The following is a 27,638-nucleotide window of genomic DNA, read 5'->3' on the forward strand; positions in this document are numbered from 1 at the left end:
TGGAAAGGCATTACTTTCTTTTATGTCGAGTGTCTCCTGCTGTACGAAGACACTGAACCTTTCACAGATGCAGCTCCCTCTCTCGGCATTGGTGGATACTACAGGGGAAATTAGTTTTCTGCACCATGGCCCGAAGAATTCACCGGCATTCCTATCTCCGATCACTCCTCGTCATTGTACAAAATGTATCCAGTTGCTGTAGCCGCATTCCTTTTGCGGGTTTTCCAGGGCCCAAAAAAGTCCATTCTTCTCACTCAGATAATTCAGATGCAGTCCAAATTAACAAAGGTCGTTCATGCTCCCACCATATAATGATAATATTCAAAAGGATTATTTGGTTACCTGTTTCTCATCGGTTCATTCTAAGAGCTCAACACATTCTCGGCCGCCTGAATGTAATCGCCGATTCTCTTTCTCGTTTCCAAATGCAGAGATTCAGAGTATTAGCTCCTGAAGATGATCTCCTGCCAACTCAGTTTCCCCATTTTCAGACCTGATATTCATGTGAGCCACCCACTGCATTCCCTAATTCTGCAGGCTCAAGAAACAACTCTTCTCAGCATCACTCCCCGCTCACTGCAAATATACTGGTCATCTTGGAATTGCATTCCGTTCCCTTCATTTTCAATGCCTGTAGTATCATCCTATATTATGTCCCTTAAGAATGGAGCTATACGAGTTTCCTCTATCAATATTTCAATTTCCGGCATCCAGTTTTTCTACAAACTCATTTTCGTTATCCCAGCTCTACACTCGGCAACTCACGCATTTCTCTAATCCTGAAAGGCGTCAACGACCATAATCTCTTTCTCCCCCTGCTTGCTTACTGTGACAGGATAGCCAAAGTGAGGAGACTCAGAGATGGAAAGTGCAGCAAATAAAATACTTTTAATTAAATAATAATTACCAAACAAAAAGGTACACTGGCCAAATAAACAGAACAAACACAAAAAACTGTTAACAATAAATTCTAAACATAAAATACACACTCTCTCTCACACAGGTCTTCTCACTCTTACAAACACTTACCAACTAACACTCCCAACAACTCCCTTTTATACCGGTGCTGCAGCTAACTGGGCAATTCACACTTCATCAGATGCATCACCTTTCACACATTCCTCACACAAACTCATTCACTCAGATCCACACAGCAGACTCACATCCACTCTAAACACCACAAAAACACAAACAGACTGCACCCTGTCACACTTACCTATCACCATCAACATACTCTCTTGGTGCCTCTCATCCGCTCCGGCTTATCCTCCCAGTTTTTAGATACATCTTAAAGCCCTTTTCTCTTAGCCTTCTTGGGTTCCTTAGGTGCTCCAGAGTCTACATCGCTCTCAAATTTAACCTCTAGATTCACCCGTTTCTCCGACCTCGCAATTACCTCATCCGATACCTTTTTCTTCCTGCTCAAAAGAAGTAAAACTGTCCAGGAAGATTACGGAACCCTTTCTATTTCATTTATAAATAAAACTCCCATGTTAGCCCATATCACCCCTTTCTCTCTTATCCATCTCTGTCTTTTTCAGGGCGTATCACCCTCAGACCTGCTGTTTATTATCGAAAATGGAACAATAGTCACCCTCCATTGATTCTTCTTTCACCTTCGCCAGATTCTTTCCAGGTCCGGATTCACAGCTGAGCAGTTCTCCGGTCATTCCTTCAGAATTGTAGCAGCTTCTTCCCATGGAGTTCCAGGCTCCCTTATCAAATGGTTAGGTTGTTCGTCGTTCATGCTTACCAAGTTTACATTAGAACAAATTATGGATCCTAAAAATGTTTTTACAAAAATGTACTCTTAAGCTTTAGTAGCCTTCTAGGAGGAATGGCAATCGAATCAGCCATGGATTTCTAGAGGTTTATTTCCCAAAAATGGGTTTTGTTTTCCTCTCCTGCGTGCTGATGATCATTTGTTAAAGGTTGGCTAAACCTTCAAGTCATCTTCAATACTATTCAATACTAATCGAGGCATTGAGACCGGCTTGTTCTTTTTGGGGGCTTCCACGGCTTCCATTCGGCCAGGCAGCGAGCCCCCAAACCAAGTTAGGTTTGATGCCAAATGAAAGCGTCTATACAACATAATTCTCTGTAAAATTGCATACTCCGCATTCTCCACAATAAATAGTTGTACTAAAACATTTCGTGATTGGTGTTTGTCCCGAACTACTGAAAATCTTTACAATCAGCCCGGTGATTATGCGCATATTACTCTGACACATTATGTAATACATATGAAAATGATGAAATACCTGTGATTCAAGATTCTCTATACAGAATGCTTTATAATGATTTTCTAGGCAGAGGAGAATTCCCTGTCTGTATCTTCACTCAGTCACCACTGCCAGTCAGTCAACGGTGACAAAGTGACAGGGAGCCGACGCTTTTTTAAAATTTATTTTTTATCTTTAGGTCAACTCCGAAGGTAAGTGAAATGACCCCGTCCCGCCAAAACAAAAGCAAACAATAGGCTGCAAAACAGAGATGAGCTACTTCAACAAATATAAACACTTATTTTTTTCTAAATAATATTGCAACGATCTGTGGTATTGGAGGAAAGACTCTGGGAGACCAAATGGGATTCGAAATGTACTCTAATTCTGAACGAAATGAAATAAATAAACAACAAATCCCTGTTCGGGCCGGGGTTTACTCCAAACTAATAAAATCTCCACACTTCTCATTCACTTGCTTCTTCTGTCTTTCTCTCATACGCACTCGCTTCTTCTTTCTCTCTATTCTTGTCAAGCTCTAGCAAACACTGTCGGTTCCTCGTTTCTGTTTCTCGGGGAAGGCTCTCTCTTTCAGCCTCACACTCTGTGCCTCACATACACCCCGTTCACTAAAAAGGAAGCCTAAATTGCGGCAAAGTGCTTGTCGGGAATGTAAACAGTGACGTAAACACCGCATTCCCAGAAGTCAACATAACAGATTGAGCTGGGAAATTTGCACACATAAATATGGCAATCTTATTTTTTGCAACACTTTTGGTACTGTACTTATTGCATAAGATATGATAAAGGCGTGTGTTGACAGTGCAGTCGGTTACTGGATCATGCGCAAATGCAGCAAACTAGGATGTGTATATTACATTAGTCACAATACAGATTATTATATTAGTGGAGACTGAATATGCAACTTCGTATGCATTATTTATCAATATTGAGACTTACAATCTTAGCTACAATCTGAAATGTGTGTGTGTGTATATATATATACACACACACACACACACACAAACCCACAGAGAGAGAGAGAAAGCGAGAGACGCAAGTTTTAGCGTTTTAATGAAAGCTATACGATGAAGAAATACTTACCATTCACGACTGACCCAGCATCAACACTGTCAAAAGTGTCGGTGTATTCAGTTCATTCCCCATTGCTATTTTCCGGGCTGGAGATTGCCGTAGGTTCCATAAAATCCAAGATCCGTTGTGGGTTTATTTCCGGCCCGCTGCTCAGTATTTCCGAGAGTTCTCAGACAACCTTGCAGGTTTTCACCACAGAGATAACATGGACATAAAGGAGGTAGCTGCTTCTGCATCCAGCACTCAAAGAATATCACAGACATTTGCAGAGCCTTTTTGAGATGTTATAGTAATAAAATAATGACTTGGATCGCATTATTGAGGAGTTTGGTGATAAAACGAGCGATCGGGAGAGTATCTACATCTATAAAGAGGTATGTTAAAAATACAGCGAACAAGGGGTAGGGCTTTGCTGGAGATGCAGGACTGTCCTTTTGCAATTCAATATCTTTTAAACCAGCTTTACTCTAGAAAAAAAAAAAATTTAAAACAGCACGTGTGAAAATAAATTGGACCTGACGCACCTGACAAGCGCTGAATAAATGGACCGCTAAGGGTTCATTTCTGCATCGTTCCAGGTGCTACCCCTTAAAACCGACATTGTTTTGATCTACTACGCTCGATCTAGTAGGGTAGTGGTTTGAGCTACGTCACCGCACTGATGCGTTAAGGCCGGTCCAGGGCCTGCGTTGGGTTCACACATGAAGGCGGCATTGGTACTTTAGGCTGCATCAAAAAGCTAGTCTAAATTTTACCCGGCCCAGGGCCGCCTTTTCATTTTTAGAGCGTTCACACATGAGATAAGGCGGCCCTGGTCTGGCCTAAACCGCAAGTGTGAACGGGGTGATACACGCCAACCGCTCCAGTCTCTATCTGCTCGCATTCTCTCTCTCACAGCTCGCCTCCCACTACTTATAACCTGAACTGAGGGTCCACCCACCACAAGCACACACACTCACACACTACAGACATGCCCCGTACCCTTACAATACACTGAACACCCAACTAAACATAACAAACAAGACAAACACAACGTCAAGACGAGGCCATCGGCAGGGTTGTTACAATATGAACAAGTACATGAATAAAATGATATATATCAACAAAACTTTCTGATGTGCATCTTGGTTTTTATAAGTACCGGTAATACGCTGAAGTTAAAAGCTTGATATGAAGCGCGAACGAAGAGACGACAGCATCAGCATCACAATTCACAGAAAAAAGGTACATATATTTATCCTTTAATTGTAATCAATCCCTCTTTTAAACTATATATGTAACTGTGGCAAAGTGCCCGCCCCTGTGTGTATTTTGTGTTGTGTGTTAAAGTTGGTGTATAGTCATTGGTACACGGGATATAAATGTGTCTGTGTAACACGAGTGTTTAAATGTATATTTGTATTTAGGCATGAGGATTGCACAGCACTTCACGTGCAAGTAAAACGTAATATTATGTGAGCACTGGGAATTGCACTTTATTAATTCACGTGCGTTTGTACCGCGACTCCAACTGAATGATTGATTAGCAATCGAGTCTCGGTACAGCTGCATAAAAGCTGCATGTTTTCACCCACTCTGGGTTGTGTGTTCAGTGAGTGGAGAACGGGTTTGGAGACGGAGGTAAAGAGAATAATAATAATCGTTAAAAAGAAGCTCACCATGTTTTGTCTGTATGTTTTGTTTGTCTTTTTTGTTCACTCATTAAATGCTGAGCGAAGCCATTCGCTCAGCTCCACTAAACTCCACCTCTCTCTGTCATTTATTTCCTGTTTCTGGTCTGACGTCACCCACTCCGGCTGTCTTTGTGACAGTAACATATACTGTAGTCTTGGCAGTTTAAAGACCCTACCTATGCATTTTTTTTTTCTTTACTGACTAACACGAGTTGCACTCAGGGTTGGACTCCGGTAAATTAAATATCAAATAAAACTAGTCAACAACCATTATTACGACTGACAGGTACAGTACTTAAGAACATAAAAAACAGAAATATCAAGGTTTGCTGGCTGAGCTAGAGACTGTGTTTAACTCAGTGTGCAGTGTGTGTGCACGAAGCACAGACTTGCGGTGATGCTGGGAATTAAAAATTATTGAAACCAGAGTATAGGAGTACAGATACATTAAGGGTTATTTTATATATAAGCCAATGTTTCTGACAAAGCAGGCCTCTTGATTCTATCACAGTAGGGTGTGACCTTTACTAAAATAAGTGTCCAAACAATTGTAGGCGATGGTGTCATGTTAAACTATGTTTAAGAGCTTTTCTTGCACTTGGATCCCTGACTATGGACCACTCTGCACCAATGGCTCGCTCAGATAGAGCTTCTAGTCAATTTTCAGGCTGTGTTGTTTTCCTGCACCCATAAAAAAGCCCTTACACACAGCTTTGGAATTCTGCCTCATTATGTTTAAATGATTCTGTGAAAATCACTCTGCATAACAAAACTATATTACAATTCACACCTTGACCTGTATCTCGCTCACCCGACATGAAGAATGTACTGTCTACTAAGAAGCGTCACTAAATCAAACAAATACACTACTTTGTATGTGATCAAACTGAAGGCTTCAAAGTGACGTTTCCAGCAGAGCATTCCTTCAAATACAAATTAAAAAGCACATGTCGGGAAGGAAATGAACCTGCAAACCAATTTTCCCTGCAGCAGTAAATAGTTTCTGTTTATGTTCTACACTATTGCGTAAACTTGATCAATCACTAACTTTGATTGATTAGACAGGTTTCTACATTTTTTTCCCCCTTTATCTTTTTTTCCACTTTTAGGAAAGATTTTCTGATATGATGATGATGATGATGATAATGATGATGATGATGATGATGATGACGATGATCTGTTTTGGGTTCATGTATTAAAGGAGACTGGGATAAACTGGCTGTACATTGCTTTAGAGACTGGGATGGCACATTTTGGAGTGGGGTTCAGACAGCAGCTAAGGCAGGTTACAGAAAACACCTTGTTATTTTTATAACCATATCTGTGCTATTAAGGGCTTTATACTATTCCTCAATTAACCTCCGCCACCACCCGCCCATACTGTTTATATACATGAGGGATAATGGTTATAGTCAGGCTCCTCCATGAGTGAGCAAGCCTCTATCCTGAGGATTCCTGACCCTCTGTTTGCCCTTGAATCCTGGTCCTGCGAAGTAAAGGCTGGAATTTAATAGTGTTAAGTTGACTATCAAACTCATTTCACTGATGAGGAGAGCCAGATTTGAACCAAGGCCTACACAATGAAAGGCACATAATGATAAAGCATTATCCCACTGTGTCAGCTTCCTAGCCTCGAATGACTGGAAGCATATCACACTGTACCTCACTCCACTTCACCCACACACTTACCCATCAGAGTCCTGGTAGTTGATATTTAGCCTCTTCGTGGAGCCCAGTAATTCTGAAACACAAGAAGGTTAAAAACGGCCATTAGTTTGAAAGCAGAGGGAAGTGGAAGTACAGTAAAAGGAAGAGCAAAAGTTCACATTTAACCAGCCTCAGCTAATCTGAAGAAAAAAAAAAAATATCTCAAATGGAACAAAGGTCCACTATGTGTTTGCTTGAACTTTATCAACATCCTCTTCTGAAATATATGTTTAAACAAACTCCAGACAAGAGACAAGGCACTCTGAAGCCAGACAGAACTACTGCCTTTGCATTAGACCTGGTTTAACTATTCCTAATTGCTGTCTGCAAGGTTTAGCTTCACCCAGACAGGACTGCGTGTCTGCGGCTCTCTGGCACTAGCTTGTCATGTGCATATACCAAACACGATGGACGAACATCCTCTATAAAGTATGACATTTCCAATGGGGAGAGGCGAGTTACTGTACTCTGGACATGGCTGCTGCTTCGCCTCACTGCACACCTCAGAACCCTAAACACCCCTCTGCCATTGAGTCCTGAGCTGCTCAAGCTCTGCCTGATCTCTCATGAGCTATCACACCATCACATTCATTACAGTACTGAAATGTAAAAGGCATGAGCGGCTAGTGAAATAACCCAGCTAGTCCCCTTGTCCTCATATTTCTGCAGCATCGTTGCTGTTTCACCAGTGTAGAAAACCAAACGGGAAGTGCTGCAAATGCACACTGAAATAGTTAAAATAGTCCTGAAATAGTCAGCATCTGCAACGTTTTGTATACAATGCTGTATACAGAACAACAAAAAAAAAAAAAACGCAAAGCTTGCATGTGGATGCCATGTAATCTGTTACACAAAAAGTTTCAAACTCATAACGATTTACATGAAAATCAGAGAGGGCTGAAAGCATCTTGTGGGATATTTCTTTTTTTTTTTTTTTTTTAATTTCCATGTAGAAGCACTCCCACGCTCAACCCTGTTTTGAAATGGTATTGTTAGCAACGCAGCTAAAGCAATAGTGACACATATTTGGCAGTCAACTATTCTCCAGTCTGGAAGGCTACCCGTAAAATCAGCACTGAAATCTGACCGGAGGAAGTGATAAGGGGTGGAAGTGTGACCTTGTTGGAATCAACATTGAAACCTTGAGAAAAACTACTGGCTGCAAACAGCGACACAAAAGGTCCCCAATTGAATTCACTTTTTAGTTTGCAATATTTGGGGGCAAGAGAACAAACCAACTCACAACAGAAATGAGTTTGGTGGTCTCAGCTTAGCCCCCAGTTTACAAAATCTCCCTTTGGTTAGCGTCTCTGATAGAGAGAAGCCCAGGAGTTGAACGGTCAGCCTTAACTAATAACAAGATTCTGCCATTTGCAACTACAATGTAAAAGATTAACATACAGTTTCTTGTCCGCATACATTCATATTCACTGGACCACAAGAAACAAGATTCCATGGCAAATCACCAGAGGGTGACACAGAATGTATTCCCAGAACCTGTACAATAAAAGGCTCCAAAGTGGCCAAGAAACGTGTTGTTAACCCTGTTCTTCTACTCAAAAGAGAGGTCTGTTGACATGTTACAGTAGGTGGGATTCCAATTTCATTACTGCAACCAACAAGAGATGCTTGTGAGAAGCTACCAGCTAGGGTTGAGAAAACATTCTACTGCACTACAAATCACCCTCAGCGACACTCGTAGTTCCAAGATGGTTGTGGCCCATGGGAACCACAGATTTAATAAATACATTTTAAAAAAAAACTACGTGGGTAAATAAAAAAGAACTACAGAGGATTTTTCTTTGGGTAAAACAGGTGATGAGAATCTGTCTTCATTCTCAGGGCCAGCCATGCTACACACTCCACAGATAATCACAGTCCCGTAAACCTCTCAGCCACCCTGTGCTTGGGCAGGTTCTCAGACCTCACAGCTCTTAACCTTTTCAGGGCTGTGTAAACAGAATCCAGGATTGGGATCATTAGCAACAGAAACAAATCAATACAAAAGAGCATTAGCACAGTCGAGGGACAGTGAGCTTACAACCGAACAGGGAGGAGGCCTAGTATTCAGAATAATCAGCAATTACTGGACAAGTTACATCAGGAAAAAGGAAAAAATCTTTCAGCAATTTTCTTTTCTTAGGTGAAAGTAGTCTTTTAAAAGGTGAGGAGCCCTTACTGTATGCCTACGCTCATAAGCCTAAATTGATCCTAAATTCTGATTATAAGCTAGTTTAGTGTTTCCAGTAAAACCACTATTTAGAAATAGTTTTGTGAGCTACAGCCAAACTTGTGGGTCACATTTATAACCTCCTGCTGCTGTGAGTATAGCATGTCTGTTAGTTCACCAAACTGTCAGGAAACTTGTGTGCCTGCAGCTGAACCTACCTAAACGGAATGTAAAAAAACAAACTGATAAGCCAACAAGGTCTTTCTGATGAAATGTATTATACCCAGGAATCATATTTTGCCATATAATTTAACATGATTCTAGCAACTTGTTGTATATTTTTACCAAGTTGTTCAAAAACACATCATTTAATGTGTATTAATAATACTGGCCACTAAAACACACTGCAGCACAAAGTGACAGCTTCACTGTATACAGAAGAGATAGCTTGAGATAGGAAACTTTGCTCGTTAAACATTTGAATCCAACTATAAAGCTAGGGTCATGAAACATGCTGTATGAATAAGTGTCTGGATATTTTTAGTGTCATTGGTGTCATCTGATACCATCTCTGCTCCACTGACATAAAAGTATGAAGCTTTATTTCCAGTGTTTATTTCTGAGCAGCTACACAAAACACTATAATACATCACCATATACCTGCATAAGGAGTGGGGTTCTTCGTTGAAACATAATGATGCATGTTCATTGTGTAAATCTCCGCTTAATCCAATAATGAGTGGATATATCTGACGGTGTTACATTTTTTAACTGAAAATAAAGGGCCCTGCAAATAATCCAATTCTTGTTTTTGGCGCTGGTGCTCATCCATCAAATTGTCATCCCCCCTGCCTGTGTGATGGTGTGTTGTGGTGAGCACAGCTGGCCTTGTGTTGTCCTGTAAAAATAGTCTGACTGTGACTGTGAAGCGTAAGTGCTTGTGACAGCTTTTTATGGTCCTCTTGCCCACCCAAAAGGACCATAAAAAAGACAGGGGCAACACACGACTGCTCATATTGCTCTGTTACTGTTCTGCTGGACCTACTGCAGATATGACAGACACATGTAACACTTGCAGTAATACTGATCATTTCACATAAATTCGGGGTGTCCTGGAAAAATAACCCACAATTTAATTTTCTTTTCTTAACCTCTGCTTGAGTCCTGTTACCAACCCGCGGTCCAGTGAATGTGAACTCTGGAGTCCAGGGTTCGAATCAAGTTGTTTAGCTATATTGCCAGTCCCTGCTTGACAATCATTACATCCTAATGGGACCAAGTGATAATATAGTCTTTAATTAAAGTAACAGACATAATGGACTGTAACAAAAATTAGAGCACCCAGCAGAACAGAGACTTGCACAGACAATATAGACTGTATCTATCAACAGCCGCTATAGCTAGGCTTGTCATGTTGCAGAGGTGAAGCTCAGGGCACAAGGTTAATATACTGCTCCAGACAGATAATTTCATTGTAGTGTTCAGAGAGCCAGGCCACGTGCGGGAACCAAACCAAAAACAGCAGGACAAAACTAGCAAAAACAAATGAAAACCTTTTGCTGGTTTGTGTTGCTGCAAAATTGAGTATTCCTTGCCTGTCTTACTTCACTACTCATACCTCTTGCTAACTAAATATCTTGGTAATAGATCATCGTCCAGTGATTTTAATAATTAAACCAGCCAGCAATTGCAGAATGATGAATTACAGCATCAGTTCATTCCCAATAAACCACAGTAAAGCTCCACCATGTAAATGAAAATGATCCCAACTGGTTCTCCCGGGTGTACTGAATACCCTGGGCCTCTGGTGTTTTATTTGGGGTCGCTCCTCAGTTCTCAGGTAATTGTCATCATGTTCAGTACCTGCAGCCCCACGTCTCTACAGAGTTATTTAGGAACCCCCTCCTTCTCTCTGTCCCCCCCAGGCACGTTTTCAGCCTGCTCAGCTTTTATAGTTCATGTTTCAGTTTTCTTGATTTTATTGATAGCAATTTATGATGCTTTTTGGCAGAGTCCTGCGCGGGTCTGATTTTTACAACCTGCATCTGACCCACACCAGCTACTACAGGACCCAACCAGAGCCCGCAACCCGCTGCAGCACCGTCTTCTTACCCACAACCCAACCAAAAAGCTCACATTCCAACCTGAACCCGACCCACTTTTGCAGGTCACCCACGGGTACCCAACACTATGCAGGATGCTATTTTTTTGGTACTTCTTGTCTAGCCTACAATATTGTACATATCTACACCTCGCAAGGCTGCTGTTGGACTCATTCACGCTACTTATTATCACCAATTGACATGCTCTTCTGTGGGGTAAATATTAGTTTTTTTCAATAACTTGGGATGCAGAGTTTCTGATAACACATGTACTATTCTTATACCAACTGAAGTAACAGAACTGCTAACCAAAGCAAATAATCTGTACAAGGAATGACAACCAACCTTTAAATCTTTATTGCAGATTTTTTTTTCGAGTCCTGAAACACCTGAATGTAGCTTTGGATAGACTGCTTTACTGTTCCCTTCCTGTGTCAGCTCTGCTTCCCATAGTCAACCATGGAGATGACCACAGGAAGTGAAAAACAAAAACAAGAAAAGATCTTGGGCACAATGACAAGAAGATCAGTGATAATACTGCTGCTGTATGTAAAAGTAAAAGGCAAGACAACAGATTTAAAGCCTTGTTTGTCAATGGATGTTCACAATACGGTGGCCAACTGTCCCAGGTGTCCCAGGATTTCATTGTGGCAACCATGAGACAAAAAAATAATAATAATAATCTTATGCAGCGTTTGGCACAGCACTGGCACCCAAATGCATCAGCGGCTGCATCCACAAGGGTGGACAAATCAGTAGTGGGTGCCCGGGACTACCAAAAATTGGGTCCGGACTACTGAACTGTAATGTTGCAAAGCCTGCGGGACTACCGGCGGCTTCTAATTTATTTATTTTTTCTTAAGCAGTTACTTCAAAGACCTTCTATGTAGAAGACATTTGGTTACTCTGTACAGACAGACTAATAAACCAGCTGAGTTTACTTCCTGTTTAGTACATGCCTACTCAGTTGAAGCGGTAGCTATAGTAACCAGCGAATCCAATCGTGATTGGTTCATGTTAAAATTCATGACATTACATTTTTTTTTTTAAATCGCGCATTAGTTGCTTGCAAGTTCAGTGACATGACAGATAAACCAATCAGAGCGGGGAGTTTGCTTTATACTTTACTAGAATGGTGCCGGCGGTATATAGTGATTGCAGATACATAGTGGGCTACTATATTTTACCTTCAAAATGGACTCTAATTATATATATCTATATATTATATATATATAATTATATATATATATATATCTATAACTATTTTGAAATTACTTAGTTGTCCTCTCTTGTAGCATGGGACAATCGTACGTGTGTAAGGTAAAACTAGCCGGAACTGAACAATTGGCTAACGGTATTGTGAGGGAGCCCCCTCACATGGTAAAGTCTTTATAAAGTGTGCAATGCATTTCTACTATTTTAAATATATACCCTGACGTTATTGTTGTTTTTATTAAGTAAACAGAAAGCCGTGCTCATGTTTCTATTCTGTGTACATGTTTAAGCCACCAAGTTTATTTGTACTGTACTACTGTATATTGATTGTATAAGGCAGACAGCTCTTGCAGTTCTCGAATGGCCGGTTTTATTGAACATTAACCAACATAAAAAAAACTCAAGGACAGCGTAACAGCTTCTCACACACACACTTCGAACATTCTCCCCCCTCCCAGCTCCCGCGTTCCCTTATATGGAGCCCTGATTTGGCGCCAACCCTGCCTTTAACCTAGGGAAACCCCCAATTACCAACCAACCAATTGGAGAGCCCGCACACACACACACACACAAAAAAACACACACACACACAAACACAACACACACACACACACACACACACACACACGTGCGGGCGACGCACTCCTCTTGCACACAGACAGTACAGGCAAGCACAGCACATGTCATCCCCCCCCCCCCCCCCCCCCCCCCCCCCCCAGTACAACAATACGACAGTGCAGTAACACAGCTGACTATTTATAGTACAGACCCAGGATCGCTACACTGCCCCCCCCCCCCCCCCTTAATTTCTTTCGCCCCCGAAAGACTTCACAATTACACAATGCGATCCTGGAAACAAACATTTAAATTTCAGCATTGCATTCGAGAACTAAGTCCGGGCCCGGAGTGACAGACTTACCCCGGCCCTCGTGAAAGTCCTGGCCGGGCAGTCCCTCCTGGATCTGAGCTTACATGAGCCATCGCCCCCGCCCAGTCGTCCGGGTCGAGGCCAGCTGGCACAGTTCCAACGACAGTCCCGGAGCCTGGCTGCTTTCCAGCAACCGCTGCCACTGTGCGGAAACTCACACAGTGCTTCCCCAGCGCGCCTCCAGCTCGTACTCGGTTCTTGATCTCGAGAAACACAGCACAGCTCCCTCCCGGCTTTCCGACATCCTTTGGGAACCTGGGGAGAACAACACGCCGCCACACGCTGCCTCCAATGATAAGCCTACAAGAGAGCACTGCTGCTTTCCCGTGGGTAAACTGTACCCCCGGATAGGGCACGTCTCCGCCGCTGCCTCATGTCCCGGATTCAGACACCTCTCGCCAGCTGCCGGGGTGGTCCCGCAGCTGGGACCCCCCCCCCATCTGCCGCTGCACCGCACCCCCGACTGGGGCACGTCTCTTCTGCCGCCGGAGTGGGCCCCGAACGAAGGCGCCACTCTCCTGCCGTTGGAGCACACACTCGGTCCAAATGCTGCCCTGTTTCCCTGGAAGCGGCAGCACTTCTTGCTCCATCTGCGCAGCTTCCCCAGCCTGTAGCTCAGCACCATCGTCTCGCTGTCGCTCAGCATGTTCAGGTTGCTCTGTCTGCGCAGCTTTCCCTGTCTGTCGCTCAGCATGTTCGGGTTGCTCTGTCTGCGCAGCTTCCTCTGTCTGTCGCTCAGCATGTTCGGGTTGCTCTGTCTGCGCAGCTTCCCCCGTCTGTCGCTCAGCATCGGTGCCAGCTTGGTCTGACGTATGTGCAACGTTACTGTCTAGCTGTCGTGGTTGCCGCTGGGGTTCTCTCACTGGCCGTAGGTCGCTCTCCTCTGCCGGGGCCTCATCACCACTATCGCACTGCTTCAGGGCCTCTAGGTGCTCTCTCACCAGCCGGATCTCGCTCTCCTCCACCATTGATTTTTATATCAATTTAGAATCTGAATTTTTATATCAATTTAGAAACCTTTTGGTAGCCCATTGGTCTACCACACATAATAGTGATTTGTCCGCCCCTGATCCACATCCATGTAAAGAACTGCAGACAGACAGAACCACAGAGGAATGCCAATAGTGACAGTTCAGGACACAAAACAGTTCAGACACTTTGAAACGGAATACAGTTGGGCATTCAGAAGGAGCTATTTTTAACCCTGTTTACGAAGGAATTACTGCCTGCAGGTCTCCCTCACTGTTGTCAGGACACTTTAATCCACACCCCATACTTACTATTTAGGGAAGTGAATGAGCTGATCTGGATGCGTTTAAAATATCAGCATACCTGCATGAACACCACTAATGGTAAGATCTTGACTGAGTCAATGGTTTACAATGTACAGTGCTTTATTTCCCATGCATTTCAAACTGACAACTATAAAGGCACTGTATGTGCCCGAACATCCCTGAACAGTGTACACTTAATACAACCAGACACAACACAAAATAACAGCTGCTTCAGCAATAGTCAGCCTATTCTGTAGCACTGGCAACAAGCTGTCTAGGCTCTTAAATCAAAAAATGTTTAAATTTCAGTAAGCTTAATCTATAATAAACTGGCCAAATCTATGCAAACAAACCCATGCAGAAATCTGTTTAACATCTAGGCACTAAATAAAAAAACCCACCCAATCTAATAGAAAAGACTGTGGACTCTTAAGATATTAACGAAGATGAGCCTTACGCACTCTAGATTATGAAGCCTATACTGTAGATAAAAACCAACAAGAGTAACACAGACATAACCAATGTAGGTGAAAACCCAGGCCTGCTTAAAGGAATATTAGAAAACGACTGAGTGCGAACAGCCAATTCGCAAATCTGTTTGTGGCTCGCAAAACCGTCTGTGCATTCACTACCAATATAGCAACTGTTGGTGCTCCGAATAGGAGCTAGGTGTTTGGTTTGTGCTTGTTTATTTTGGGGTTTTTTGTGTTTATTTAAAATATAGCGCGTCAGCGCATTTAAAAACTTCCATTTATGTGTCCTGGGTACTGCTTAAAAGGGGCAACGAACCGTGTGAGTTGCAGAATTCATCACATATGGTGGCAGCATGTGTGGCCGTCCCTAAAGACATGTGGAAGCGACAGCGAGTGGGAGAAGTACAGGCGTGGAAAAGTACAGAGCAGTTTCGAAGCAGAAAGGAGAAATTGCATCTTGAATTGCTTTAATCAGAAAACAGAGGACATTGGGGAAACACAGCAGCAGCTCAAAGTCAAACAGCCGCGTGTGTTTTTCTGATAACAAACAAGCTGAAACTCGGAGCAGCTGATTCAAATTCAGCGCCGTTTTGAGACACGGGCGAGGGGAGGAGCCGACAGCACAGCAGAACAACGCAGTTAAACGAGGCAGTCTTCCCAGCGACAGCGAGTGGAAGCGACAGCGAGTGGGAGAAGTACAGGCGTGGAAAAGTACAGAGCAGTTTCGAAGCAGTTTGAAAGCAGGTTGACAGCTGCAGAAGAAACTAAACTTCAAAAAAAAAACCTCAACATGGTCTTCAAGCCTGTAATCTGTGACACCTGCTTGAGTGGGAAATCCGAGAAAACCCAGCGGAGCTAAACCAAGTGTGCGTAAAGTGCCGCGCGATCCAGGATTTGCATAAATTAGTAAGTATGCTAGAAATGGAGCTGGAAGAAGTGAGACAGCAACAGGATCTTGAGGAACTGGCACACCCACAATTCATGGAAGTCTGCATCACCCCTAACAGACTGAAAGCCACCAGGGAGATAGAAGGTCAGAACAGCTGGGTTCAGGTAGGCAGAAGCAGGGAAAAAAAGAAACTTCGTCAAACACAACCACCAGAAATCAAAACAACCAACAGATTTGAGTCACTTCAGAATTTTGATGAGCAGAACCAACAACAAGAGAATGAAAGGAACAACATCCAGGACCCTATTGACAGTGGTGACCAGACAGCAAAAAGAAGGGAGGTCATGATTGTTGGGGACTCCATATTGAGAAACACAGCAAGTTCAGTTCGCAGTTTGGACCCCCTTACTACAACAGTGTGCTGCCTTCCGGGAGCCTCGGTCAAGCACATCACTGAGAACGTGGACAGGCTCCTAGAACGAACAGGAGACGACCCGGTAGTAGTCGTCCACATCGGTACAAACAACATTGGAAGAGACAGACCAAAATCCCTGCAAAATAAATTCAGAGAGCTAGGAAGGAAATTAAAAGAGAAAAACAAAACTGTGGTATTTTCTGGTATACTACCCGCACCTTGCAAAGGACCATATGGACAGCTGGAAATAATTAATCAAAACGAATGGCTGAAGACGTGGTGCACACGGGAAGGCTTCACCTATCTTGATCATTGGACCACATTCTACAACGAGGACTATCTGTATAGACGGGATGGACTGCACTTAAATAACAAGGGAACTAGTCTACTCGGAGAAAAGATCCTCGAGCAGGTTCGGAAGCATTTAAACTAGAAAGGAAGGGGGGAGAAATCAACAAAAAAACAGAAGGGAGACCGCATCAAAACAAGAACAACAACTCAGGTAAGACAACCATTAAATGTATTTATCTAAATGCTAGAAGTATCAGAAACAAAATTCTAGAACTTGAAGCTACTGCACTAACAGGTAACTATGATGTGATAGGTGTTACAGAAACGTGGTTATCTGAGAGTGATGGGGACGAATATAATATTTGTGGGTATACACTGTATAGGAAAGACAGGCAGGACAGAAGAGGAGGAGGGGTAGCGCTATACATAAGAAACAGTCTTGAAGCCCAGGTGTTAAACCTGGACAAAAAAAATAAAACCAAATCAATATGGGTCAGAATAACAGACACAAATTCAAAAGGCATAATAATAGGAGCATGCTATAGACCGCCTGTGGCAGAGCAAAGCTCTGCCCTTTTAAATTGGCAGGGATGGGGTTAACTTCCCCTGCCTGCCTGGGTTTATTATGTTCAGGTGGCTGGGGTTGATTAGTTGATTAGGTTGATTAACGATCAATCAGCGCCCAGCCACCTGATATAAAAGGAGGCCTCTGCTTCTCATTTGGAGGAGGGAGCTGAGGAAGCAGGTTGGTGTTTGTTTTGTGGTTTTTTTTGAATTTTCTAAATCCAGTGAAGGCATTGCCCAGCCTGGAAACTTTATTTTTGTGAGTTTTGTTTTTGCTTTATTTGTGTTTGAGTATCTGTTATTTTGCCCTTGTGCACTTTATTTTTGTTGTTTATTTATAATAAAATATTTATTTTTTTTATTTTTTTTTGAGAAAAAAAAAATGGGAAAGAAGAGCAGACAGTGGAAAAGGCAGGACAAGCAGCAGCTGAAGAAATGTAAGCTGCTGCAGCCACCGCTGGAGGACCCGGCCAGCCTCTTCCCCTGGTGTTCCTGGTGCGGGAAGGAGGACCATCGTTGGCGGTCCTGCCCAGACGTGCCACCGGCAAACTGGTGTGGCCGGTGTGAGGAGGACGGCCACAACTGGGCAGGATGCCCCTACAACCAGGCCCAGGAAGAGGTGCCTTGTTCACCCCGGGCATCAGGGGCCACCCCACTACCTCTAGCACCACCACCTTCACCACCGTCCCAGGAGATCTGGGACTGGTTGATGCACCCTGAGGCAGACCTCGTCCACGATCTCCCCATAGTTATCAACACGCTGTGGCGTCGAGATGGGGAGAGGTGGGAACAGTGGGAGGAACAACACCACCCGGCCTCCTTCCCAGAGGTTGCCCTCATGGTGGTTAATTACCTGGCGGTAGACATGGGAGATCCACCGGTCACTCCAATAAAGAGAGGTGAGCCGCCTTCCCGAGAGCCAGAGAGGGGTGAGCCGCCTTCCCGGGAGCCAGAGAGGGGTGAGGAGCTGCCGTCGTCCCCAGAGCCAGAGAGGGGTGAGGAGCTGCCGTCGCTCCCAGAGCCAGAGAGGGGTGAGGAGCTGCCGTCGTCCCCAGAGCCAGAGAGGGGTGAGGAGCTGCCGTCGTCCCCAGAGCCAGAGAGGGGTGAGGAGCTGCCGTCGCTCCCAGAGCCAGAGAGGGGTGAGGAGCTGCCGTCGTCCCCAGAGCCAGAGAGGGGTGAGGAGCTGCCGTCGCCCCAGAGCCAGAGAGGGGTGAGGAGCTGCCGTCGCTCCCCAGAGCCAGAGAGGGAGGAGGATCTGCCGTCGCTCCCAGAGCCAGAGAGGGGTGAGGAGCTGCCGTCGCTCCCAGAGCCAGAGAGGGGTGAGGAGCTGCCGTCGCTCCCAGAGCCAGAGAGGGGTGAGGAGCCGCCGTCGCTCCCAGAGCCAGAGAGGGGTGAGGAGCTGCCGTCGCTCCCAGAGCCAGAGAGGGGTGAGGAGCTGCCGTCGCTCCCAGAGCCAGAGAGGGGTGAGGAGCTGCCGTCGTCCCCAGAGCCAGAGAGGGGTGAGGAGCTGCCGTCGCTCCCCAGAGCCAGAGAGGGGTGAGGAGCTGCCGTCGCTCCCAGAGCCAGAGAGGGGTGAGGAGGATCTGCCGTCGCTCCCAGAGCCAGAGAGGGAGGAGGATCTGCCGTCGCTCCCAGAGCCAGAGAGGGAGGAGGATCTGCCGTCGCTCCCAGAGCCAGAGAGGGAGGAGGATCTGCCGTCGCTCCCAGAGCCAGAGAGGGAGGAGGATCTGCCGTCGCTCCCAGAGAGAGAGAGGGAGGAGGATCTGCTGTCGCTCCCAGAGCCAGAGAGGGAGGAGGAGCCTCCGTCGCTCCCAGAGCCAGAGAGGGAGGAGGATCTGCTGTTGCTCCCAGAGCCAGAGAGGGAGGAGGATCTGCTGTCGCTCCCAGAGCCAGAGAGGGAGGAGGATCTGCTGTCGCTCCCAGAGCCAGAGAGGGAGGAGGATCTGCTGTCGCTCCCAGAGCCAGAGAGGGAGGAGGAGCCTGCCGTCGCTCCCAGAGCCAGAGAGGGAGGAGGATCTGCTGTCGCTCCCAGAGCCAGAGAGGGAGGAGGATCTGCTGTCGCTCCCAGAGCCAGAGAGGGAGGAGGATCTGCTGTCGCTCCCAGAGCCAGAGAGGGAGGAGGATCTGCTGTCGCTCCCAGAGCCAGAGAGGGAGGAGGATCTGCTGTCGCTCCCAGAGCCAGAGAGGGAGGAGGATCTGCTGTCGCTCCCAGAGCCAGAGAGAGGGAGGAGGATCTGCTGTCGCTCCCAGAGAGAGAGAGGGAGGAGGATCTGCCGTCGTCCTCAGAGCCCGAGAGGGAGGAGGAGCCTCCGTCGCTCCCAGAGCCAGAGAGGGAGGAGGAGCCGCCGCCGCTCTCAGAGCCAGAGAGGGAGGGGCCGCCGCCGCCGCCTGCCGCCTCCGCCACCAGAGGGAGCCGGGCCGCCGCCGCCGCCTCCGCCACCAGAGGGAGCCGGGCCGCCGCCGCCGCCTCCGCCACCAGAGGGAGCCGGGCCGCCGCCTCCGCCTCCGCCACCAGAGGGAGCCGGGCCGCCGCCGCCGCCGCCGCCTCCGCCACCAGAGGGAGCCGGGCCGCCGCCGCCGCCTCCGCCACCACAGGGAGCCGGGCCGCCGTCGCCGCCTCCGCCACCAGAGGGAGCCGGGCCGCCGTCGCCGCCTCCGCCACCAGAGGGAGCCGGGCCGCCGTCGCCGCCTCCGCCACCAGAGGGAGCCGGGCCGCCGTCGCCGCCTCCGCCACCAGAGGGAGCCGGGCCGCCGTCGCCGCCTCCGCCACCAGAGGGAGCCGGGCCGCCGTCGCCGCCTCCGCCACCAGAGGGAGCCGGGCCGCCGTCGCCGCCTCCGCCACCAGAGGGAGCCGGGCCGCCGTCGCCGTGCTACCTTGGAGATTCGGGGCCCCCTCAACCAAAGAAGGCTTGGGGGCTCCGACATCAACCCCGCCCACCACCACCCACCATAACAGCCCACCCAAGGGACATAATTGGACTCTTGGGGGGAGGGGGGAGGGGGGGGGGGGGGGGGGAAGGGGGGAGTTGGCCGATTGCGGCCGGTGTACGTTGTACATGGGGGGAGGTGTGTGGCAGAGCAAAGCTCTGCCCTTTTAAATTGGCAGGGATGGGGTTAACTTCCCCTGCCTGCCTGGGTTTATTATGTTCAGGTGGCTGGGGTTGATTAGTTGATTAGGTTGATTAACGATCAATCAGCGCCCAGCCACCTGATATAAAAGGAGGCCTCTGCTTCTCATTTGGGAGGAGGGAGCTGAGGAAGCAGGTTGGTGTTTGTTTTGTGGTTTTTTGAATTTTCTAAATCCAGTGAAGGCATTGCCCAGCCTGGAAACTTTATTTTTGTGAGTTTTGTTTTTGCTTTATTTGTGTTTGAGTATCTGTTATTTTGCCCTTGTGCACTTTATTTTTGTTTATTTATAATAAAATAGTTATTTTTTTGAACTGCAGTCTGTCTCTGGGCCTCTATCCACTCAGAATTTTGGCGGTCAGACGGTGTTATAGTTACCGCCAGATTCAGACGGTGAGCACAATAATCTGTTATACAATGACATTAGAAATGCGTGTAGCAAAGGAGAAGCCATACTAATGGGGGATTTCAACTTCCCCCAAATAAAATGGGAAAACCCGGTGGGTAGCGCGAAGGATGAAATAGAAATGGTGGAAATGACAAATGACTGCTTCCTAACACAATTTGTGAAGGCACCCACTAGAGGGGAGGCATGCCTTGATTTAGTCTTTTCAAATAACGAAAGACAGAATAACTAAAACAGAGGTCAGAGAACCACTGGCAAACTCAGACCACAACATGGTCTCATTTGAAGTGTTTTTTAAATCCCCAAAAGTAAAGACTAAAGTTAAGGTTTACAATTTTAGAAAAGCAAACTATGAAGGCATGAAACAGAGACTAACAGAAGTAGATTGGAGTAAAATAGAGAAAACACCCACAGAAGAAGGATGGTTGTTCTTCAAAAATGTAGTACTAGAGGCGCAAAACAATTACATCCCTAAAGTAGACAAATCTAAATGTAAAACTAAATTGCCAAAATGGTTTAATAGATCAATTAAAAAAAATATTCAGCGAAAAAAGGCACTTTACAGAGCATTAAAAAAGGACCAAAAAGAAAGTACACAGAAAGAGTACACAGAACTGCAAACACAAGTCAAAAAGGAAGTTAGAAAGGCCAAGAGAGAAATAGAAATGAACATTGCTAAGGGAGCTAAAACCAATTCCAAAATGTTTTTCCAATATTACAACAGCAAGAGAACATTCAAAGAGGAGATTAAATGTTTAAGAGATACAAATGGCAAAATCGTAGAGGAAGAAAAAAAAATAGCAAATATGTTAAATGATTACTTTTCACAAGTTTTTACAAAGGAAGATACTGACAACATGCCCCACATGTCATCCAGTTCCTATCCAGTTTTAAATAACTTTAGCATAACTGAGGCAGAAGTGTTAAAGGGACTAGGAGCTCTTAAAATAAACAAATCCCCTGGGCCGGATGAGATCCTCCCAGTAGTACTCAAAGAAATGAAAGAAGTAATTTACAAACCGCTAACCAAGATCATGCAGCAGTCTCTTGACACAGGGGTGGTACCGACAGACTGGAAAATTGCAAACGTAATACCGATCCACAAAAAGGGAAACAAAACTGAACCAGGTAACTACAGACCAGTAAGCCTGACTTCTATTATATGCAAACTTATGGAAACTATAATAAGATCCAAAATGGAAAATTACCTATATGGTAACAGGGTACTGGGAGACAGTCAACATGGTTTTAGGAAAGGGAGATCGTGCCTAACTAACTTGCTTGATTTTTTTGAGGATGCAACATCGATAATGGATAATTGCAAAGCATATGACATGGTTTATTTAGATTTCCAGAAAGCTTTTGACAAAGTCCCGCACAAAAGATTAATTCTCAAACTGAACGCAGTTGGGATTCAAGGAAACACATGTACATGGATTAGGGAGTGGTTAACATGTAGAAAACAGAAAGTACTGATTAGAGGAAAAACCTCAGAATGGAGTGTGGTAACCAGCGGTGTACCACAGGGATCAGTATTAGGTCCTCTGCTATTCCTAATCTACATTAATGATTTAGATTCTGGTATAGTAAGCAAACTTGTTAAATTTGCAGACGAAACAAAAGTAGGAGGAGTGGCAAACACTGTTGCAGCAGCAAAGGTCATTCAAAATGATCTAGACAAGATTCAGAACTGGGCAGACACATGGCAAATGACATTTAATAGAGAAAAGTGTAAGGTACTGCACGCAGGAAATAAAAATGTACATTATAAATATCATATGGGAGATATTGAAATTGGAGAAGGAATCTATGAAAAAGACCTAGGAGTTTTTGTTGACTCAGAAATGTCTTCATCTAGGCAATGTGGGGAAGCTATAAAAAAGGCTAACAAGATGCTCGGATACATTGTGAAAAGTGTTGAATTTAAATCAAGGGAAGTAATGTTAAAACTGTACAATGCACTTGTAAGACCTCATCTTGAATATTGTGTGCAGTTCTGGTCACCTCGCTATAAAAAAGATATTGCTGCTCTAGAAAGAGTGCAAAGAAGAGCGACCAGAATTATTCCGGGCTTAAAAGGCATGTCATATGCAGACAGGCTAAAATAATTGAATCTGTTCAGTCTTGAACAAAGAAGACTACGTGGCGACCTAATTCAAGCATTCAAAATTCTAAAAGGTATTGACAGTGTCGACCCAAGGGACTTTTTCAGCCTGAAAAAAGAAACAAGGACCAGGGGTCACAAATGGAGTTTAGAAAAAGGGGCATTCAGAACAGAAAATAGGAGACACTTTTTTACACAGAGAATTGTGAGGGTCTGGAATCAACTCCCCAGTAATGTTGTTGAAGCTGACACCCTGGGATCCTTCAAGAAGCTGCTTGATGAGATTTTGGGATCAATAAGCTACTAACAACCAAACGAGCAAGATGGGCCGAATGGCCTCCTCTCGTTTGTAAACTTTCTTATGTTCTTATGTTCTTAAAGAAAATGGATTTTAAGGAGTTGATCGATATGATCAACAGGAATACCACTGTTCAACGGGAGCAAAATAAAAGGTGGAGACTGAAGTTTGGGCTGCCGGAGCAGGAGCCAGCAGGGCTGGAGCTGAAGCCAGCAGGAGAGCCCAGAGGGGAGGAGCCGCCGCTCCCAGAACCCAGGAGGGAGGAGCCGCCGCTCCCAGAGCCCAAAGGGGAGGAGCCGCCGCTGCCATAGCCCTGGGGGTGAGGAGTCGCCGCTCCCAGAGCCCAGAGGGGAGGAGCCGCTGCTGCCAGAGCCCAGGGGGGAGGACGTGCCTCAACCCCTGCAAGCCAGTCCGGCGTTGTCGAGGAAGGTCCCTTGTCCCGGCAGTGTCGACACCGGGCCAGAATGCCCAGACCTCCCTCCGCTTGACCTGGCTCCCAGGTCGCAGAACAGCCAGGCACAGTTGCTTGCCTGGTCATTGCGCAAGAGGCAGACGTCGCTACGTAAGGGGCAGATGTCACTGGTGTTCCCCCTGCTGATTGCTCCGCTCCCCTTGCCTCGTGCCACACTCTACCTGGGATCCCAGAAGTCACTGCGCAGGTCCGCAGATGCACACCTCTGCCTGCCAGTCCTGGCTCCTAGTCACTGGCCTAAGCTGTGATCGCCCTGGACAAGCTATCTGGGTCCCTCCTCGCCGGTCCTAGGTCCCTCCCTGGAAACGCCAGAGGGACCAATCCACCCTCAAGCCCGCCCGTGGAAGAGGGCGAAAATTGACATTTGTTGGTGGGGGGTCTTTTAAGGGTGGAGGGAGGTGGCCGTTAAATGGCCGGTGTCTGGTAAAGACAAGGGGGGGTGGGGGGGGGTGTAAAGTAGCAGGAAGAGGGGCAGATTCCTCCCTGCCTAAAACAGGTGGAAACGTTCGTTTTGTTTAAGTTCTTGGAGCTGTTTAATTGTTAATTGTTTTATTATTAATTATCCCCTGCACCTGGTGATTATTGTGTGTGCAATCGTGAAAAAAGGTAGTGTGAAACCTTTGTGCTAAACTGTGTTTTGTTTTAGGATGGGAAAACAGCTTAGCTGTCCCGTGTTAGGTAGAGCTGGTATTGTATTTAGTTAGTGCTCCGAATAGGAGCTAGGTGTTTCGTTTGTGTTTGTTTATTATTATTATTATTTTTTTTTTTGTTTATTAAAAAAAATAGCGCGTCAGCGCATTTAAAAACTTCCATTTCTGTGTCCTGGGTCCTGCTTAAAAGCGGCAACGAACCGTGTGAGTTGCAGAATTCATCACTATATATATATATATATATATATATATATATACACACACACACACACACACACACACACACACACACTGGTATTGACTGTTGAGCTACTAAAAAAAAAAAAATAGGAAGGTATTGCATAGTCGGTAACCAGTTTGCAGTCATACACGTACTAATATATTTGTGCACAGTTTTTGCAAAGGCTTTGTTGGGCACACAAGCCATCGTCTTATATATTAAGTATAATTAGTATAAAATGACGACTCGTGTGTCTAGAAAAAAACTGGTTTTCTGAATTAGGTGTCTGGAAGGGCTAGTATTCTAAGTGGGTATTCGATATCACGTTTTCGAAATACTGGTATGCAGAATACGGACGGATTCATTCGGAATAACCTGTTTACATGGCATGGAATAGCTATTCAAATTTCCCATTATTCCGAATACAACTGGAATCCTGATAGAACAGCACAACTGGAACAGGTACCCGGATAGCAATATGGGTGCAGTCAATTGCACCTACCACCCGCGGCAGGTGCACGACCTCATAAAAACCCTGCACTATCTCCTCACTGTTTGCTCTGGTACTGGGGAATTTAATATGTTCCTCAGCATGTCGCAGCAACGCGGCTATGAAGCGGTCGAGGTGGCAGGACTCTGCTGTCCTGGTAGCAAGGATACAGAGACAGACAGACACTACCAATTGCTCAGACAAGGCATGACTGCGCAGGTTTGCTCTGGCCAGGTCATCATGCAGCATGTGGCATAGATGAATCGAGACGATACCTGGACACGATTTGCTCATTGCTGAGTTCCTCATATGTGGGCCGAGGCCGGTGCATCCTTTCAGCGTATCTTCGCCTATGTCGGGGTTGCTGTTGCTGGGTGTGCCTTGCATCATTCATATCCACATGTCGACGGACACGCTGCAGGCTACCCACGTTTCCCATTGTTGCCTGTTTGTAGTCAGTGCTGGAATGGTAGTGTGCGCGGAGTTAACACAGTCCTTTAACAATCCTTATTCTGCGCATCTCAAACCTGGTTTTGTGCTTGTTGCATACCTTTGAATATACCAGGATCACGCATGTTGTCGGCCACTCCCCCCATATTGCACGATGCATACATTTTATTTCTGCACAGGGCAGAATGGATTGTGACGCACAAAAAGACGTTTCAAATATGGCAACTTGGCACAATTTCGGCACAACGGCCATTTGCGACGCGCATACCCATCTGCAGTTTTTCGTGGGTGTGCATACATGCGGGAACTAGTGACATCTAGTGGTCACCCCAGTACACTGTAGCCAGGTAACACGCTCTTACTCTCACACTAAGAGCCTCATGCACTAAACGCTGGTAAATTACCTGAAATAATGCGTGTTAAGGGAACCCCATACTGCGCGCAAAAAGGAATGTGTGGCCACTCTATTCGCTAATATAATGTAGCGTGCATGGGGATAGGCAGCAGCAGTCTCGCACTCTGTGTACATTCATTTATTGGACATTTACAGTTTCTTTTCCAAGCTATTTTAACCATAACCTACTTAAATATCACAAGTACATGACGACTATATAAATATATTAACTTAGCCTTGCATATACACCTGCCTCCTAATCCGCATATATCCCAGACTGTCTGAGGATGTACAAGTACATTGTAACATCGGAACTCGAGTCGCTACTGAAACGATCTTTAAAAATGAAACAAACTTTTGCTGGAAACAAGAGTAGTTTAAAATGATCTGTGTTGGTTGAAAAAAAAAAAAGTAACAAGCAGACACAACAGATTTTCTAAAAACAACCTTGAATGACATATTCAGCAACATTTTTGAGTTTTCCAAACCTTGACACATTAATTACAATTACACTGTAATTACCATTGACTATTTTTCTGCCTTTCATCTCAAAATATTAAACACGGGAGCATCTCCAAACCTGAAATGACAAAACTGAAGCTTTTGTGTTTTTCTTTATAAAAGACACTTTAGGGAGATGCTCTCGTCTGAGTGTGTCACTGTTAGGCACAGCTCCACAATTAGGGATTTTTTTCATTAAAAAAGGCTGCACAGAGTCTTCACTAATTCAAATGCCTTGGCATTATGTGCTTCTTTCTGTGCTCTTTTTAAACAATCCTGTGATTGTGACCGGCTTGTTTGGTAATTGTTTACCCTGAACTTCCAGTTTGCTGTTCTTGTTTTTGTGCACTGCGCTGTCATGCTTGTCAATAGGACCTTTTCTTAGATGATCCAAAGACTCATTACAAGTTAAGCAAAACAGAATTCCACCATCTGCACGCAACGTCCCCTTTTCATAGCTCTGAACGCGATCTTCTGTTGAAATTAATTCAGCTTTTTTTTTGTCAGCTGCTGCATTTTTAATGATATTCATACACTGCAAATAAATCAACACTATTTAAAGAACCATTTTAAACTTCCCGCCTCTGACTCACATGTAAAGTCACTGTACAGTATGAGGAATTTGTTTGACCCAGTTTCCATAGTAACCAAATGCACAGCATTGATGTCAGACAGCTACTGTAGCGCTGCTTCTACTTGATAAAAGTATTAAATGTACAGTGGAGATGAAGACTTATGCAAAATACTGTAAGGAAAATACAATGCATGTTGCTCACGGTAGTTATTTTTCTGTGATATTGTGAATTTTCCAGGGCCCTACATATAAGGCTAGTATGATCAGTTCTCAGTCTTATCTAGTTATTACCTCCTCCTCACACAGCCCAAGTAACTTCTGCCTGGTCTGAAATACTCTCTCCCTGACTCCTCTTCTCGCTCTCCTGTGCTGCTCTTCTACTGGTTCTGTGACACCGCCTGGTTTCAATAACCGGTACTTTTAACACGCGCTGAGGCACCTAGTAAAGTTAGCGCCCTTAAGTGAATTATTTGCATATCAAATACCTCCCACGGTATTTTGTGACATGATTTCCATACATTTCCACACATTAACATTATTTATTATATTGAAATGTCTTGTACGTGGTACTTTTTCCACACACCTTTTTTCCGCGTGCTAGGTTGCCTGCCGCTGCTTAGTGAATGCAGCAGGTGCACAAAGCAGCAGTAAGGGACTCTCTGCACGCAAAACACATTACCGCTGTTAGTGCTTGAGGCCCCATGTTTGACTCTGCACCACAGTAATCATATCGGTCCGCTTTTAAGAATCAACCGCTTAGAAGAATCAAAACACCCGGGATGGATGTGATTCTTATAAACGGACTGCACTGTGTAATATTTACAATGGTATAGGTATATTATGCTATAAAATGTATTCGTAATCGTCACTTATTACCAGCATGTTTACCTTTAGAGCGATCTCTGAGCAAGCCAGAGCAAGCTGGAATTTCTATA

The 27,638-nt window shown here is 45.1% G+C and overlaps 1 protein-coding gene across 5 annotated transcripts in view; it reads right to left on the reverse strand.

Moving 5' to 3' along the window:
* LOC121296563 (caskin-2-like) overlaps positions 1-27,638 on the reverse strand; it is a 207,911-nt gene that overhangs the window by 122,706 nt on the left and 57,567 nt on the right. For all 5 annotated transcript variants that reach the window (XM_041222265.1, XM_041222267.1, XM_041222266.1 and 2 more), the window contains exon 3: positions 6,680-6,731. In XM_041222265.1, coding sequence (XP_041078199.1) covers positions 6,680-6,731 — 52 coding nt within the window. The remainder of the gene's footprint in view (positions 1-6,679; positions 6,732-27,638) is intronic.

This window comes from Polyodon spathula, chromosome 21, assembly GCF_017654505.1.
Source record: "Polyodon spathula isolate WHYD16114869_AA chromosome 21, ASM1765450v1, whole genome shotgun sequence".
Lineage (NCBI taxonomy): Eukaryota > Metazoa > Chordata > Actinopteri > Acipenseriformes > Polyodontidae > Polyodon > Polyodon spathula.